The sequence below is a fragment of the Rissa tridactyla genome, chromosome 19, assembly GCF_028500815.1.
Source record: "Rissa tridactyla isolate bRisTri1 chromosome 19, bRisTri1.patW.cur.20221130, whole genome shotgun sequence".
In the NCBI taxonomy this organism is placed as follows: domain Eukaryota; kingdom Metazoa; phylum Chordata; class Aves; order Charadriiformes; family Laridae; genus Rissa; species Rissa tridactyla.
In genome coordinates, this window is record NC_071484.1 from 2,389,032 (window position 1) to 2,408,142 (window position 19,111).

At 47.9% G+C, this 19,111-nt stretch overlaps 1 protein-coding gene across 2 annotated transcripts in view; it reads right to left on the reverse strand.

The window, feature by feature from the left end:
* NSF (N-ethylmaleimide sensitive factor, vesicle fusing ATPase) overlaps positions 1–19,111 on the reverse strand; it is an 85,305-nt gene that overhangs the window by 48,238 nt on the left and 17,956 nt on the right. For both annotated transcript variants that reach the window (XM_054224536.1, XM_054224537.1), the window contains exons 3-8: positions 16,856–16,955; positions 14,063–14,102; positions 10,134–10,300; positions 8,883–8,990; positions 8,171–8,246; positions 2,131–2,286 (exon numbers count right to left, since the gene is read on the reverse strand). In XM_054224536.1, coding sequence (XP_054080511.1) covers positions 2,131–2,286; positions 8,171–8,246; positions 8,883–8,990; positions 10,134–10,300; positions 14,063–14,102; positions 16,856–16,955 — 647 coding nt within the window. The remainder of the gene's footprint in view (positions 1–2,130; positions 2,287–8,170; positions 8,247–8,882; positions 8,991–10,133; positions 10,301–14,062; positions 14,103–16,855; positions 16,956–19,111) is intronic.

A 19,111-nucleotide genomic window follows, 5' to 3' on the forward strand; every position in this document is an offset into this window, starting at 1 on the left:
TTATAACTAAGGCAAAGAAAATGAATGTCAGAAAGTTTTGTTTTTTCAAATTTCAGATAAGCTCTTTAGCCCTAGGGTTAATCAGAGCTCGAGAGCTCTGTTTGGAGACTAACTTCTTACCAGAAAAACGTTTCTTTGTGTAGTATGTGTGTAAACACGCACAAGTAAGGGTATATGTATTTATATAAATAATATGGCACACCTTTAATTCATTGCCCAGGGTAATCAAAATACTAGTGGTCCTTCAGAGAAGCTTCTTCTTCCTGCATTAAGCAATAGCAATTAGCAAGAGGAGCCACCCGAGCAGCACGCCCTGCAAAGCGGCTCCACGACCTCAGCCCGCAGCCAGCAAGGCCCCCGACCTTCTCCAGAGCTTCCCGATGGGGACGTGACGGATACGTGGGTCCTCCATGGCAAAGTTACCTGCTGCCCTTCGTTACCACAGAGCGCCCAGGCACCAGGTTAATTCAGCTAACGATAACACCAAGGGAATGTAATCCTGTGACCCAGGACTGCTGAACATGCTGCCAGGCTGCAGGCGGCCGGGGAAGTCAGACAGGTGAAGCTACAGCAAAATGAAAACAAGCTCTAATTATCTCCAGCCTGCTAACGTACTTCTCATCACAGCACAGCGACGCTCATGAGAACTCGCAAAGTCTAAATCTTCTACCTTCGCATATGGCCGCAGCTAAGGACTCTGCACCGCAGCCATGAATACATATCGCAGTTGCTTCAAAAGGTAAAAATATTTCAATTAAGGGATGTCGGTCCATCCAAAGGCCAGCTGTCAGCAGCGCTTCTGAACCGGGCACAATGGAGTGTCTGGGTAAACGCTTTTCTTTCCACAGCCAACGCCATTTCTCTCATTTCCTCTCTCGGCAGAGCAGCTAAATATTTAACAAATTTAAGCATCTGATATTCTCAGGCAGAGAAGTTATGAGTCGCTCACAGCCACAAAAGCCAAGAGAACCAAGATCAGCCCCCAGAAGGCCTCGGCTATCAGATCGATACGGAGCAAAAAGGCAGGAGAGAGAGAAAAATCACGCACTAATTGGATTTAGCCTACAGCGTTTCTTCAGTGTTTCTCCGTTAAGTGTTCAAATCGCTAAGAAAAAAAACCTAACGCACCTCGTGGGAAGTTTACTTTAACATCAATTCCACGAGCGCTGGAAATGGACACGCTTCACCCAGCCGCACGCAAAGAGGACGTATCTTCTGCTGCAAACCTGTTTTGTAATCAAAATCTTGATTGCTTCCTTTCTGGGGAGAGGGAAGGTGGATCAAGAAATACAAACATACACAGAAATTACACAGCTATGGATTCCAGGTTTAAATATGAACCCACAGGGATTATATTCAGGGAACGAGGACCAGCTATAACATCCGCAGCCACTTTACGTGACAAAACAAGACACCTGCAGCTGCGTACTGCTTACTAAAACTTAAAACCGGCACCATTTATCTGCCTGCCAGCACATGTTTACAAAGTAATGGGACCCCCCCCAAAATTTATATTTAGAATCTGTGTTTTTATTTCACAGACTCCAAGGCGTGCCATGGCCTGTGCATCCTCTCCAGCATTTCAAATCTGACCAAGCACAGACGACACAAGAGACTGTTTTTTGGGGTAACGCTGGGAGAGGGACACAGGTTTATAGCGCAACTGCCAGGACGACAGACGTTTAATCTGTAAGGCCGGATGATTAAGACAGAATTTCCTCTGACCTACAGGGACAGCCCATTGCCAGTAAGTCAGGAACAGGAACGTTTAGCCAGGACTCTTAAGCCGGGAATAGGAGCATTTAGCCTCACTACGGTGAATAAACAACACATTCAAAAGAACAGGGAGCGTTTCAGCTGCAACAGCAAAGTATTGAGCTAAACCACGTATCTCATTCGTTTCGCGTACAGTGCTGAGTATTCCTGTTGTTTATTTGTCCCTCTCTCCAGCCAAGTACCAAGAGTACAAAATACATTTGGGAGCAACAGGGGAAGAAAAGGCTTCGTTAGTCTATTAGGTCCCAAAGCAACGGCCCTGTGACAGCACCACAAGGTCGTGAGCTGACGTCCAGGCTTTGCAGACCAGCAACAGGCCTGTACCCCGGCCATACTTCTCCGGATCACACTCACCCATTTGCTCCACAATTTCAGGTGGAAAAACTCGAGAAGCAAAAGCTCGTCGGAAAATATCTGAGAATTCTTTGTCAAGACCCCCGATGCCCATTTTCTCAAAATTCCAGTCCGGGTTGATGATTGACTGGCGGTTCTCCTTGGTCTTTGATTTACCTGGGGAAAAAAAAAAAAAAAATCGTTTCAAACACACAGCCCAACAGAATGACAGCGAACAGAAGTACAAACACCAGAACGGTTCTGCCAGGTCAGACCCACGTCCCACCAATTCGACTTTTGGTTTCGAACATCAGCCTGGAGGACGCACTACGACAAGGATACAAGCGCAGTCAGAGACTCGGCTTACTTGGGAAAATGTTTTCCCAGCTTTCCAACCGTCCAGTTCAGGGATTTCTCAGGCCGAGTGTTGCTCTTACGGGTTTAAGAATCCACAGTAGATTTCTCTGCCACAAACGTACCTGAGCCCCCTTGGACCCAGAGCACCCTACAGCACTCGGCCCAGCACGTCTGCTGCCACTGCACAGCCACGCGCCTCCGTCCCTCTGCCCGAGCCAGCTCCTGCCGCACTCCATAGAATCACAGAACGTGTTGGGTGGGAAGGGACCTCTAAAGGCCATCTCGTCCAACCCCCCTGCAGTGAGCAGGGACACCTTCAACTAGATCAGGTCGCTCAGAGCCTCATCCAGCCTGGCCTTGAATGTCTCCAGGGATGGGGCCTCCACCCCCTCTCTGGGCAACCTGGGCCAGTGTCTCACCACCCTCAGTGGAAAGAACTTCTTCCTAATGGCTGATCTAAACCTGCCCTGCTCTAGTTCAAACCCTTCCCCCTCGTCCCATGGCTCCCCTCCCTGATCCAGAGTCCCTCCCCAGCTTTCCTGGAGCCCCTTTAGGGACTGGAAGGGGCTCCAAGGTCTCCCCAGAGCCTTCTCTTCCCCAGGCTGAACCCCCCCAGCTCTCTCAGCCTGTCCTCACAGCAGAGGGGCTCCAGCCCTCGGATCATCTCCATGTCCCCCAGGTGTCATATCTGAAGAGACAGTAACGAGTATCAGTGTCCATTCTCTTCCAGGCTTCCTGGGGTGATGTTGGGCTTCTCCCGTATCCTCAGCCGTGCCCTTCCAGGCAGAGCAGCTCTCCCTCATCCTTCCTCCCTTTCGCAGCAGCTGCTCCCTCGCACACCCCTGTTCTCCTCCCAGTACTCTCTGTTGCTATTACCTCCTTCAACAGACGGGCAGGCTAGAACCGCCGTTTGTTTGTATCTTAAACACAGGTACAAAATTATGCTCCGCTTCATTCCTATTCCTTTATTAATAATGTGTAAGAATTCTTAACAACCATGATTAATAATTCTTCACAGGGCTCAGGCTGCTACTCGGCAGGGGTCCAGCATTTCCTTGAAGCTGTCGTTCCTGGGATCTCAGCCCAAAACGCTGTTTTGACCAAAGTTAGAAGCGTTCTTCCTCCCACGCATCATTTTATATTCATTTATATCGAATTTCCTCAGCCATTTTATTTCTTAATCACCAAGCTCCGTAAGAGCAAGCTTCGTCTCCTCACTACTCCGTCTTTTTTCCAGTTTATTCAATAATTATAATGAAAAGCCAAGGCCCCCGCAGAGATTCATGCTGAACTCCACCGGCTATTTACTTCTACCCTTTCGTCACTCGTCTGCTCATCAAGGACCCTCTCTTCCACAGAGCTCTCTTTAGTTCCCTTTTAAAGACGTTCCGATCAGGAACTTTGCTGCAAGAGCTCTGCAGCAGCAGCAGGCTCTGCCCGCCCTTATCCCACTGCATTTTGACGGCCGTGATCAGCTCCTGCGGGAGGGGGAAGCAGGGCTGCCTTACGGAAGACAGGCTGACCCTGCCCAGCACATCGTCTCGAAAGAGGTACCCGCTAATTTGATTCTTTATTACTGTTTCTGTTGATTTTTTCCTGCACAGGTTTCAGGTTCAAAGACCTGCAGCTCTCCAGAGCTGGAGATCTCTGGGATCCTTTTAAAACCAGACAGCACATTCGCCACCTCCAGTCCTCAGACACCAGAGCAATTTTAAGCAAGGTTACGCGGAACAATTAGGAGGTCAGCTAGTGCCTTTACATCTCAGAAGAATAAACGCCAGTCTTGGCAAGCCACCCGGCTTCATTTTATCTGTCGGTTCCACAACCTTTTCTAGAGGTACTTCAAGCTCCGCCAGGTCCCGCAGGCACAGGTTTTGCAGTCTCCATCAATGGCGTAACCGCTCTCCTTTCCCTTTTCTGGGCAAACCACACGAGTTTCAGTCTTACGGCGCTCCTTACTCCCTTTCCAGAGAAGCCTTAAAGTACGCAGGGCGTTCAGGAGGTAGGCAGTAAGCACCAACGCTCCCAGGAGAACGCTGCTGAGATGCTGTCAAACCCACGCAGCCTCACCTTAACTCTATCCGAGGGCATTTAGAGCCAAGCACTGACACTCTCACCAGTTAGATCGACGCTTCCAAATAGCTTTGCGCAACATCCCTTTGCCCAGCTACAGAGAAACCAACAGTAATACACAAACCCAGGGAGAAAGCAAAGACTGAAGATTATCCTTCATTCATGCAGAAACTGGACGTCTTGTATTCTCTTACATTTACAGGATTGGCCCTGGGGACCACTAGCCCCCCAAAAAGCCAGCCCTGGCAAACTGCAATCATGCCATTTGTCGATTCGCTCCATAACCTCTTCTAGAGATACTTCAAGTTGAGTCGGGTGATGAGTTAGCATCTCGATGTCCAGTGAACACACTAAATAAAGGTTCTGCGCTAGCTGAATGAGACTGCTATTCATCTTGGCCTGAACACAGCTGGGATCAACACTTCAGTTCCAAGAGCAGCAAAAAAAATACCCAAACAAGAACATGTCCCTAACGGACAGGTGAGGGACAACATGGTAGAATATGTAAGACGCAGGAGTAGCACACAGCGCCAGGCAGGGCAGCAGGGAGCAGCACATTCACCGATCCCGCTGCATTTCCCATCTCCCTGCCCCACCACCGCTCTCAGGCCTGCCATCCCTCCGCATTTCCCGTCTCCCTGCCCCACCACCGCTCTCAGACCTGCCATCCCTCCGCATTTCCCATCTCCCTGTCCCACCACCGCTCTCAGGCCTGCCATCCCTCCGCATTTCCCGTCTCCCTGTCCCACCACCGCCCTCAGGCCTGCCATCCCTCCGCATTTCCCGTCTCCCTGTCCCACCACCGCCCTCAGGCCTGCCATCCCTCCACATTTCCCGTCTCCCTGCCCCACCACCGCTCTCAGACCTGACATCCCTCCGCATTTCCCGTCTCCCTGCCCCACCACCGCCCTCAGACCTGAAATCCCTCTGCATTTCCCATCTCCCTGTCCCACCACTGCTCTCAGACCTGCCATCCCTCCGCATTTCCCATCTCCCTGCCCCACCACTGCTCTCAGATCCGCCGGCTCAGCCAGGGCTGCTCCTCCTGCAGCGCTGAGCCTACACCCCCCCCTTCTGGCTGCATCCTGCAGATTGAATTGAAACATCATCCAGTAGTTTTATAACACACGATTTTATGCTAACTAGAAGAAATAGAATTGGCTTTTTTTTTTTTTAAATGATCACAATTTTTTCTATTGAAAAAAATAAAGGCCCTTTATTGAAGGCAGTGCGCAGTGACACTTACTTTAATCTCCTCTCTCAGAATTTAATTATTCACAACTTTACAACTCTCCAGAGACTAACAAAGCACATTAAGTAGCTCTACCTCAGATCAATGAGGAGATTAAATAAAGCACCAATCTGACAGAAGGAAATTGAGGCATAAGCAACTCTTTTGTCTTGTCTGCAGGTAATGAAATTGAGTCACAGTGGAAGATCCCTATTTCCAACCCATCCGCTCTCCCCCAGGACCCCTCTTCACCCCTCCGCGTGCCAGCAGGGAGAGCACAGGTCATCACGCAGCTCTGAATGTTAACCAGGTAAAATATCACTGCTTGCTCCAAAGCAATAAATTGCCTTTTGTTAATACTCACCTCAAGCTGGGTCCTATCAAAACACAGTAAAAACTAAACAGGCTGTAATCACATAATCACAGCTATGAACTAATTGCCCATGCAAATTTTATTCAGTGCTCTTAAAGCCTGTATCCTTGTTAATATGCTTAATTACAGTCAGCTCCAACTCAGCCCACGGACCTCTGCTGGGGTGCTTTTCGGTACAGAGGGCTGGCTGTACTTTCAGACGAAAACGTCCAGGTACGATGCGAGGCGTGTGGTCACACAACGGCCTCACGTCTCCCCATTTTTGGGGTGACGGCAGCACGGGAAGCAGACAACTACAGAACAAGAAGTCACAGCCTCGCGTCCGAGGGAAGACGTTTCAGGGCAGCGTCAAAACTCAGCCTCTGCCACGAGCTTCTGCAACGCCAAATGAGTTGAATTCTTCGTTCCCAAGTGGCTACTACCCTCATATGTTTTATTTCTGTACCAAATACTCAAATTACCGAGCGTTCACAGTCAAGCAGAGCTGTGCTTTGAAGCCTACCGCAAAAATAATGAGTATTAAAGCTCAACTGAGCACTCGACTGATGCTCATCTGAGCTGGCCAGGCTCACAGTGGCCTCCGCCTGCCACTTGTTATCTGTGGAACAGCAGCAGCAAAAGCACCGGTTTTCTTAGCTTGTGGAAGAGGGAAAAAATAGGGAAGGAAAAGAAGAAAAAAGAAAAATAAGAGTGTCCGAGTCCAGGACTTGAATCACACCCAGAAAAGAAAGCCTAGAGCCGTATTACCAGCAAGGGAGGTATTTGCAACCGTAGGCTTGCAAAGCTTTGTCCACTTTGTAATGCTGGTGAGAAAGGAACAGCCAGGCTGACAGAGCGTGTATCTGTTCCGCAGGACACCCACCGCGGTCCCAGGGCACAGGCACAACGGCAGGGAAGGGCCCTCACCACCCGCTTTGTGGTCCAGGTCCCCATCGCTCAAGCTGGTGGCTCTGTGGGAACACGCCAGACTCCTCCCCAGCCCTACACCAGTTTCTTTGTAAATGGATGTGTGGAGGACATGTCAATCATCCCCCAATTTCTTTGCTAGTAAACTCTGAAACTGTACAGAAAGATTTGTTTCCTTGAGGTTTTAGAAACTGTCTCTTTTTTAAAAAGTTCACAGTTTTGTTAATGATCTCGCTGTGCAAACCGTTAAACAGACAGACGGAATCAGCCGTCTGTGCTGTGTTTTGCAGCTGCCACCAGCTTCTGAAGAGCAGGACTTTCAGAAGCCAAGGAACCTGAAGTGCTCTTCAGAAGCCACCCTCTCTCCTTGAAGAAGAGGTCTCATTAGAGATGGGATTTTCCGAAGTTTTGCACTCGCTTCGAAATTTTGGCTACACAGTCAAAAAAGTTCTCAATTCCCTATTTCCCTGCTGCTGTAATTAAATTCAATTAAAGAGGTGTTGGCTTGTTAGTGTCCCTGAAAAATATCACACTCTGATGTTTAAAGAGTTAAAATAGTTGCTGACTTTTGCTGAAGCTACTGTTCCACGGTGCCTTTCTAATCCCGGCCTAGGAGCCTGGAGCGCTGAGGATAACTTCTCCACACATCTAACCCCGTTTGCTGCTGTCGGACACTCACCTCTTCTCCTCCTAGCTCTGTGTCTGTGTATTTTAGACACACCGTGCTAATAAACACGTAACAGAGACGCGCAGAACTGCTCCAGTACCTCACTCAGTTGCGGAGCTTCATACGGGGGGGGGGACAGTAACTTTTACACAGCCCCTGTTTAGAAGCAGCAACGTCTGCTGGAGGGACAGTGTCCTCTCGGTGCGGTGGGTTTCAGAGACACCTGAGCATCTACAAACGGCTTTCTAAAGGGTGTGACAGGTTCCTAAGGGACCAAATCCAGTCATCTGCTGGTTTAAATGACACCTCGGAGACATTTTGAGATGCGGCTTTCAACGGATTAGGTCAAGGGATGTAACCAGCAAAACAAACTTTGAGACACACAAGTCTCAGAGGCCTGAAAAGCAGCAAACTTCCAAGCATTATTTATCTCTTTGGATACAGTGGGACTTACCGATCAGATTGAGGGAGGAGTTCTCAGCTTTTTCAAAGGCAACCTGACTGTTTCCAAGAACCAAACCAACCTCAATCTGCAAAAGGGAAGGAAACAAATAATTACATTAAGCTATTAGGCTCAACCACAGATTGCTCCTTCGGTATCTCTCCAAGCGCGTCTCAGAGGGCAAGAAACAGCAGGAAAAGGTCCACTAGAAAAGTCATTGGAAGAACGCAATATACCAACACCTCCTCTAAAACTATCATTGAATGCAGAAGCTCATCAGGTACAGTAAGTCGGCTTTTTAAAGCTATTTCTTTAATTCAAAACCAACTATTCTATTTCAGCAAGATCTAGCAAGTAAAGAAGAAAATAAAACCATGTTCTTTCTACAGAAGGAAGAAAAATAAAAATCAAAACTGGACATATCTGGAAGACAAAAAGGCTCAAAAGAGGATTTTTCCATGAATTAGTACATAAAGACCAAAAGATATTCCTTGTACCTTCCCCAGCTGTGCACTTCAATGGGTGCAGCTCCAAGCTCCAGCCACACAAGCACAGGAGAGACTGCATTAAATTGAAAACAACGCTCCTTGTCTTCTCTGAGGCGAGAGACGCAGCCAAATGAAATAAATGTGCAACTTCTCCAAGTGCAAGTAACATAAATCCCTCCTTGCAGCAAGATCCGATCGGTACCCAAATCTCTGAACGCGAATTCCTGCCAGCCTACCTTCTGCTTTTTGCTTGCTCCAGACTCTCCTTTGAGAATGCTGGGGTCCATAGCTTCCATGTCCTTTACCAACAGGCCAAAAAGTTTGTCATTAAAGCTGAACACAAGCTGTGGAAGGAAAAAAAAGAAAAAAACAGAAGAGAATTTTAACTTATTAAAAAGCTAAAAAACTAAGCTTACCTTAAGACTAAGTTTACCACCCAACAAATCCCATGTAGTTTTTTACCCTGTAAAGGTCTGGTGGACTGAATGTGTCCTTTCCGCGTCCCACACTTCAGTGTAACAGATCAGAAGCAGCAGGACATGAAGTCAAATGGAACAATTCAAAGAAAAATTCTCTTTCCAAGAAAACTTTCTTTCCCCTCTCTTTTCTCCCTGGCTAAGCGTTCTGTATCACCTCTTGAAATCTTCCTCTCACTTTAAATACCAGCGCAAGACAAGGAGAACAATTTAGCCCAAACCTTTTTGTTCTTTCGCGTTTCAGTTTTACAAGGATACCCCAAAACCAGCACCAATGAGAGACAGAATGAATATCAGAAGTAGGGTCCAGCCCACAGCACAGCGGGTTGTCTCTACACAATTCCTTTCCTCCAAGATTACATTTGCAACTGACTCAAGATTCAGACCCTGCAAGCCGCGAACTACTAGGGGACAGACCTCGCCCTGGCCTGAGAATGTGGCAAAGCAGAGGCCACCACTGATGTTGGCGGGGCAGACGCCCACCTGCTGCAGAGCTGAGGAGGCTCAGTTACAGGGACAGCAGCTTCCAGAAACCCCCAAGTCAAACGCTTTGTACCTATTTCACTGCTGGAGTCTGCAGAGTAGCGATAAACGTTCCAATACACTGCACTTGAAAGGTGCCACCGACAATGAATTAAAACTTGATCTTACACAGACGAAAGACAAAAGTTACTTCTCAAAAGACTCCAGGAGCTTACATCCGAGCAGGCCACAACAGAGAGAGAACCCAGCTCTCCCAAGCCCTGGGATTTTCCTCACAAAGATAGATTTCTTCGGACAAGGAAGAGGCAGATTTTAAACCACTCTGCTCACGCCCTCAGTGCAAGTCACGATGGTTCAACTTGTCCCAAAGAGACCATTGACACAACAAACGCTTTCTGCCTGTCAGCTGTCCCTCAGCGCACAGAGCCAGCACCTTGGCGCTCTTCAGTATTTCACATCACTGTAGTACGAGCAAGAGCATGTGACTTAAGAACATTTTAGCTTTAAAAAAGAAACCAAACCCCGCACCTGCTGGCCTACTGAGAAGGCCTGGCTGTTGAACTGCTGGATGAATTCCGCAGCCATCTTGTCTGTGTCGTAGGGGTTGGAGTCGATGTTCTTCTTCTGCAGAAAATCTATCTCAATTGTCATTGTGCCAATGCACTGCTTAGCCTTGTCGAAAGTGTATAAGGAAACTGGTAAAAAAAAAAAAAAAAGAGAAAGATCGTATTTCAGAACAGCAAGATCTTCCCACAATATATTAAACCTCCTGTAACTTTGGCAATACGTGTTCTTCCATTCAGAATGAGTACTTAATAAAACTGAATATATTATTTCTGATAGAGACCCTTATTTCTCTTACATCCATGTTCTACTACAAGATCAAAAACCCAGCAAACGTTATCTCCACTGCACCGAAAATCCCTGCATTTCTTTAAAATCTCTAATAGTCTCCTTTAAAACAGCTCAAACACCATACGAGCTTTGGGGGCTGAGGACAGTGACAGCAACTTCACACGTGCTGTAGCTCCACGATAGCTGTACCTATATCTAAGGGTTTGGAGGACACGTCTTGAGAAAGCCCAAAAGCAAACATCGAGAGTGGTCTTGCCCAAAAAAGCAGTGACAAGAGGTCATCACTTGTTTTCTGCAGCAAGAGACTGACCAGTTCTTCTCCAGACTGGGTGGCAGAAAGTTGGATTACCTGCACATTCAAGCTCAGTGATTTAATCTCTCAGGCTTCTACAGCCCAGAATGAAGCATCGCCCACCCTTCCTCTCTGACACAGGGAAATAGCCCCGACCCCAAGGTGCACGTGGGCCCGTCCTGACGTGCCCTGGGCTACCTTCAGTAATACAGAATCAACTGAATAGCCCTTGAAAGGTGGCAGAAAGCAGAGTGGCACAGAAGGTACTTCACGGTCACTGTCAACCGCCCCTACACCCCACAGGTATAGCAAGGGGCCACTTAGGGCTGCTGCTGCTGGAGGAAAGAGGACAGAAAGGAAAGAATACGGTCCACGAGATACTGCCTCAGCACAACTGCTCAAAGGACGGGATCTCACAAAGCAGATAGCCCTAATAATTCCCAAGCCGGACTGCAAAGGAGAGAAGCGGATGTGCCTGCAGAAGACTGAGGAACATTAGAGGTTTGCTTTGAGGCTAGAGAAGGAAGTCTCATCCGACACAGAGGTCACAGCTAAGGATGAAGCAGGAGGTGAATACGGGAAACGTACTTCACCCATAACCTCCTATTTCCTATCGAGCCTCTCGGCAGCAGAATGGTTCCAGAACAAACCTGCAGACTCCCGGGAAGATGCGACGTCTAAACAAGCACGCAGCATGCTATGTGACACAGGATTCGCTCCAGTTCAGGGAATAAAGAGAGCCTGCCTCCTGCGTAAGTTGTTACCAGACAACACGTGGGTCACCACAGCATGCGCATTTAACGTCCTTCCTGGTATAAGAATAGGCCACCCGGAACTGAGCTGTCAAAGGAAGATCTTGCAGGAAATCAGGATAAAGAAGGAACACTAAGCCAATTCCTGAACTGAGGCACATCTACTGTATCAACTAGCTCTTTCAGAAAGGGAATGGCCGCAGGGTTATCACAAGTCAGGGCTAATGAAGGAGGGACTTTGGTCCTGCGAGGGCACAACAGGAGTTCTTCTTACCTTACAGGCTGCTTCAGGGCAGCCATTTCCCTTTACCTGCCTATCCCAGGGCTTTGTCAAACAAAAGCTTCCAGAGACAGTATCGGTCCCTGGTCACATCACAGAACCGAGGTGTCAACTGAATACGAGTAGCCCTTGCACCAAGGACTGAATGCTGGGGACGAGAGGAGGAGGAGAACAGTAAAACACCGCTGGGGACGCAGTCCAGTGAGCAACACACAGCACCAGCTCCAAAAGCCTGCAACGTCCTAGGAACAGGGGGCAGCTGAGGAGGGAGCAGCGACCTCCCGGAGCCGAGGGTGCAGCTGAAGCAGGCAGCCCCCGGCTCCAGGTTTGCATCTCCAGCGGTAACACGGGTGCTGAGGAAGCTGAACCACGCTGAAGGCAAGACAACACCGTGTCCACTCATGGCACTCAGCCGTTCCCCAAACTCACAGGATTCACTCACCGGGAAAGCCTCCACCGTTGCATTAGGGGCTCGACGGCACTCGGCTTCACTGCGCCACTAAGCAGTGGACTGCATTTAAAACTGACATTTAAATCATAGTTTTCACGTTATTAAGGGAACAAGACAAAGAGAGCGCCCTGGTAAATCACTCGGTTTATGAATACTTCTCCCTGCCTGTAGAATAGCGTTACAAATCCTTTGCATTCAGAGGGGAGTCAGATGACATTGAGTCATTCTGCATAAAATTACTGCATGATTTTTCTTAATCCATGTTCCCACATAGTCGGTAAGTTTATAGCAAGGTCTAGCACAAGTGCAATCGCAAATCTGCTCTAACAGCTAATCATGCTGAATATTAGTGGTTTTTTCCCCAAATAACTCTAGTGCTAAAAAGCGTTTACCTATAAGCCAGCTGGCACGTGATCAGCAACCAAACAAGGGTGAGAAACAATTTACAGGTCTCCCCCCCTCATTATAGGTTATTGTGCAGTTTAAAAAACCAAACAAAATCAGCTAGCAAAAAGAAATGGCTTCCAAGCAAGATCTGTGAGGCACCCGGTTGTGCAGAGGGGCACAGACCCACTTTGTCACGACAGAGAGATCCACAAAGGCCTCAGACTTCACACGCGAGTACCGATCCACGCCCGGGGACCTGCTGAGACCGGGCAAACAAACGGCCAAGGAGCGAGGTCCCCTCACAGCACCTCACATCCACAGCGGCACTGCTTCTCCCTCTAGGTCCTCCCCACTTTTTGACACAGGATGGAGTCATCAGCTCTGCCCACAACCCTCAAACGCGAGGAGAATTCCCTGGAATCACGGTGAACACCTCAAACGGCAAAACTTAACGCAGTCTGCTCCGCCTCAACGACCGTCAGCCAGCCAGCCATCAGAGCAGGCTTCATCACAGCAGCCTTCCCAAAGAAAAGGATGAGACAGCTGCCCCCGGAGCACACAGGTAATCCCTGGTGGCCAGAAGAACAGACGTGATCCATTACCTGGATCTGTTCTTGCGAAGAACACGGAGACCCTCCTGTAACAAGCTGCTGCCAGGAGTTTGCTCAATACTCCAGAAGCTACAGAGAGATTAAACAGCAGCATCTCTAACCGACAGAGACGCCGATCGTTCACAAACCAGAGGTGACGGTGACAGCCAGCATGAATAAGTGACAGACAGAGCGTGCAAGCTGAGAGATGCAAGTCATTCTCCTCTTTCAACATTGGCAAAGGCTCGTCAGGCTCAATTAAGTCTCGAAATTGGAATACAAATCTTCAATTTGCAGAAAACTCGAGATGGCAACCCTTTCTCTTCATCGCACTGCAGAATATTCTAGTCAGTTTTTGGGGAAAACATCGGTGCTACTCACAAAGCTCATCGCTCCAGCTCTCCAGAGCACACTGCTGGGCTTTGGCAGCTCTCGGCACTAAAACGTCCCCATTCTCGATACTCAAATTTAGATGCCAAGAATACCCTCAACGGCAAGAGCTGTTTTCTGTTAGCTGGGAAGTGTTCTCCAAAGCCATGAGAACAGAGTATCCAGGACACGTTAAATGTCCACACCTGCACGTGGACACGGATGTCCCGTACACAGCTATGCTGACAGACAAGCAGAGCTCTGAAGGTAACAGTCAGAACAGTCCTCCAGGTTTTGAAAACATTAAGAGACAGAAAGCCTGCAGACAGGAGAGCAACTCCCTTTCACTAATGAGGGCCTCACATTACCTGAAGAAGGGCTGAAGATCTGAAATTTTCAAATTCGGTTTCACTTCAGTAGGGAAACACGGACTTCGGCTTTTATAAACTATTTGTGGTGATCACACTGCCACCTGACTTACCGTCTATTTCTTGTCCGATGGAAAGTCCAGCCCATTTTCTCTGTAAAAACAAGACAAAGCCGTCAGAAAGCCTGTCCTTCAGTAGAACAAATGCTCACTCAAAGCCAGCACCTTCAGAAACGCAGCTCCCCTGTGAGAGCCTTAAGCAGCAGCAAAAAACGGCACAATGGGTTCTTACAAAGACTCCCAAATTAAAAGGAAACAAATCAAAAACACGGAATCGTTTCTATTACTAATTCTATTTTCTGACCTCAGGAGGTTGTTCTGCCCAACCTCCTTCATGCCACTGCTCGCCCCCCCGCCGTCACAGAGGCAGAAGCGACCGTACTGGGTGGGGATGTCGTCATTCTGCTCATTTCCCACCAAAGCTCGGGTGCTGATCAGGCAGGAGGTAGTGCAGCAGGCAAGAAAGGCTGCCATACACCCCACGATCACTTTAAAAGCTTACACGTGTATAGCAGTTGCAGGAAATTGTTGTAACATGCCTTAAGTTATAAAATTACCTAAAACAAAACTAGTTCAGAGAACTAGCGACAAAGCCTTTAGGTCCCTTCAAATTCCTCTAAAAGATTTGTGCAGCACGGAACTGTACCAGAGGTGGGAAATGGTTCAATAATTACGCGACGCGAAAATCTATGACCTTTAACTACGCCTAAAGTTCTGGCTTGATAATTGCAAAAAATGGTATTTTTCCAATGGCTTCTGTGCTACAGACTGGTTAGTGTGTATTTACAGTCCACATCTCAGGCGATGCAGTATCCACCCTCTCTCAAATACCCAGGCCTTAGAGAGGCATGAATCACAAAAAATATATAAGTATCGTTACCCAAGGCTCTGGTATGATCGCATTTGAAATGTTGTACTTTATGGTCATTTATGTTTGGCTTTTTATCTGGAAGGAACAAGTCTGGGAGAAGGAATACAATGACCTTTTTTTAAAAAATGAAAATTCCCCCCCTATACTCCCTCTCCAATATGTTTGTGGTTCAAGACAGAAGTTAGGCTTAAGGAAAGAATCCCCTTGGAACAACAGGGATCAATCTGACATAAATCAAAGCTCAGAGCAGTAAGTCTTATGTGTACTTACTGGTAGTCCCAAGACGGTGAAAACAAACCATGCTTCCATATTTCACCTCATGCTTTACAGCTTCCACTACTTACATGCAAGGCCAGGAAGAATTCGCCCCCTTCCCCTTGACACTCCAATCCTTCTGCAAGAGAAGCCCTAAACTCGCCTCCCCCACAGCACCAGGCTCTGATGGCCACCAGTACCAGAACGGCAGGCAGGCACGCTGGTACTCCTGCGAACTCCGGGCTTTGCTGAAACCCTCCAGGTTACGCCTCTCACCAGATTTTTGCCCAAGTTCAGCCAGAAAGATCAGTTGCGATTTTCTCTGTGACAAGAGATGTAGCTCAATTCCTACGTTCATTTGGGTACTTTGTGCTAAGAAGTCTGTCGTGGCTGCACAGCCCTTCCTCTTTCGGGCTCTGCAGTACACAAAATTTTTCCTGGCTTTCGGTATTTAGGCCCGAGTTCAGATTATTCCAGAATCAAGGTGGTCAAGAACTTCATGTGTGTAACGAATGCACAAGAGACTTTCTCGGAGGTCTCAGAGCTTAAGTGTACGCTACGTGACCCTCTGGGAATACATGAGATAAACACACACTTTGCGTAACGCTGGTTGCAGTTATCCAAGGCTTCAGGAAATACTGGAAATTAAATCCTAGCACCAGGAACGCTCAAATGAAACATCCCTCTACCAGCAGCCGTTACACTTGCTACCATAGTCACTTTTTAGGGTTAAGCAACCTACCTCATTCCTTAGCAGAGGAGCAGCTCTCCCAGCTTTACAGAAACTACTGGAATCTACAAAAACGAACCCTGGACCATGAACGCATCTACTTTAACCCTGCAATACAAATATCTTCCACCGATAACCGTTCTTCAGTTTGGGCATCACAAATCATAACTATGCATAGGGTTAACATAACGCCCTCTTCACCCACTCACACGGACAAATCTGAATTTGAACAAGACATCAAAACACAAGAAGAAGCGTTGGGGCCTCTGCCAAGTCATCTGTTGAGGAAAAAAATAATCTTGCGTTTGCAGCACAGAGACTGAGCTTCTAGGCCAGGAAAACACGATAACATTAAATCGGTGACCACGGTTGTTGCAGTTCCATGTTATGGGGAACTGGGGAGTTATAACTCCCCGTATACGCCAGTTAAAGGCTACAAGATTCATTTTTCCTATTTAGAAGTTAATTGTATCAATTATTTATCCTAACTATCATTTAACATGTGATCTTAATTAAGAAAGAAGAGACAAGTTAAATCTATTGTATGCATTACATTGCATTTTTCATCTAGAAACACTGAGTGACTACAATCAATAAAACTTTCTGCAGGTCTTTAAAAGAGCAACACAGCACGGAAAACTCTTTAAAGTCAAGAGAAACCAGGGAACAATAAAAATTCACAAAGAACAGCAGACATTGCTTAAGCTTTTCTTTTTTAAATAGCTTGTTTCTGCTGTTTTTTTACAAGGATAAATTACACCTTTTCTAGTATTTTTACTCCACCGTGCACTAAGAATAGATCAAGGTAATCTAAACAAGTTTGCTTCAGCTATAGCAAAAGCCTCCTTGAATTTTTGCTATCAGAAATCAAATTTGCAGCACACGTTTCTGCAGACGTCTCCCTCCAATTAGAACAGTTATCTTCAGTCCCGCTCTCAAAGGAGGTTTTCCTTACCCTACCGCAGAGCGGTTAAGTCAAACCATACAGTACCTGGGGCAAGCTGAACGCGATGCTGCCAGGAACAACTGAGGAATGGGTTCTCAGCGTGAAAATGTATTTGTGGTTGGGAGAAGTCTTCACAACAACGTGTCTAGAGGAGAGAAAAGAAACGGTGTTTTACTCCAATATATACCCAGGAGGATTCTGTCTCGCTCCCAGTGCTGTGAGAATTGAGAAGAAACAAGCCAGCTTATCTCTGGTCCTATAAAGGAGAAAACCGAGGCTTGCGAGCTGCCCCGCGATGCAGGCACGCAGCAGCCTCTCACAGGAGTCCAGCACCTCCAGCGACGTCAGGTGATCTCAAAGCCCAGCTGCAAGACATCATACTAATAATTACTACTTCCACTCCCCCACCAATAGCCCTTTACTCCAGGAACTGCACTATCCAGATGCAAGAGAACCAAACCATAACCACAAAGACCGAGGCTGCTACATCTAAGAATCGACACCGGTTTCACGTCTCAAGCCTCTACCACCAAACCATCGATATTTTGCCCCCATACAAGCTGTGATTTCAACAAGATATAGACGCAAAGCCTCTATGAGGATCTTGGTACATTGTTTAGAAGTTTGATGGCAGAAAAAAAACGGAAGGAATTCCTGTACAAAGAGTAAAACCGCACAGGGGCTGAGGCTGGTGCTCCTGTTTGCTGGTGACCAACAGATCTTGAACTCAGAGAGCACCTGAAGAGCAGGAACAGTTACAGAAACAGAACGATTCAAACGGGCAGGAGCAGACGCAGCAGCAGTGGCATGTGCCTCTCCGTCACTCTCAGAAGCTAAGCTGTCAGCAACAAAGACAGCCAAAAGCTGCTTACAGTTATCCCCAGGCTACACCTGGTAGCTCTTATCGCGTGACAGGCAGACTTCTTTTTGGCATAAGACAGCAAAACAAAAGGAAGATGGGATTTGCGCGCAACAGTGGCAGGGGCGATGGTGGAATCAGGTTCCACTTCATCACCTCCTTCACAACGGCCTGTACTTTAACCCCCCACAGGGTACATGAGGCCACCAACTCACGGTGTTCCCCTCTCACCAACCCTCTCATCCGTGGCTCGAAACTAAGGGCTAGATGAACTAACAGCCGAGGCCTGTGCTCCCGGCCATCCGCGCTCCCGGCCATCCGCGCTCCCTGGCAGCGCACGTGTTCCACCCACATACGCTCCGTATATTTTCATTTGCACATGCCCAGAGAATCCAGCGCCATCCAAAAGCAGATCTGCTGCACACGTATACGTTGGTTACATCATGTATGTATAACAGCTTCAGCCACACGGTAGGACAGAACATATGGCCCTTTGACAGCAGAGGAAATGTGGGCCCTGCCCACCCAAAACCACTAGACTTTAACCCAAACTATCACCAGCTTTAGCCCAGGCAGACAGGGAAGCTTGCGAAACCTTTCCAGGAACTGGGAGTGCTTGATGGCACAGCAGGGTAAGAAAACACTTTAAACTTACCACACAGCGATACATACCTTCTCTGGCAGGTGGACCAGGGATTCGACTCTTCTCTGGTTCTGGCCCTAAATCACCCCTTAGCTGCCTAAAAGCCCAGCTGTAGGGACACACACCCTTCCTTTCCCATCTCCTCCTGCCCCAGGTTTCTGGATAAACCTGTTACAGGTGGTTTTCTTCACTATAAATCTTACAGAGGGAGAGCAAGACATTTAAAGGTGCTTCATGGTCATCGGGGAAGGTTTCCAAGGACTGGGAGAAAGCAGATGTCACTCCTATCTTCAGGAAGGGCAAGAAGGAGGATCCAAGGAACCACAGGCTGCTCAGACCCACTTCAGTCCCTGGGAAAGAGATGGAGCAACTAATCCTGGAAGCCAAACATATTACAGGAGAAGACAGTGACTGGGAGCAGACAGCATGGATTTACAAAGGAAAATCAGGCCTGACCAATACAATCAGGTGGACTGAAAACTGCCGGAGCCGCTGGGCTCCGCGGGCTGTGATGAGCAGCACCAAGTCCAGCTTCAGGCAGCTCACCAGAGGGGTACCTACCCCAGGTGTCCATACACGGCCAAAACTAATTGAACTCTGCATTCCTGAGTGGGGTGATGGGACAGAGCACGCACTTAGCCAGTCTGCAGATGACACACCTGCTGAGCGTGCTGCCATTCAGAGGGACTTCGACAGGGTGGAGGTATGGGCTGACACAAACCCCACCAAGTTCAATAAAGGAAAATGCAAAGTCCTCCACCTGAGAAGGAATAATCCCACGCGCCGGTACAGGCTGGGG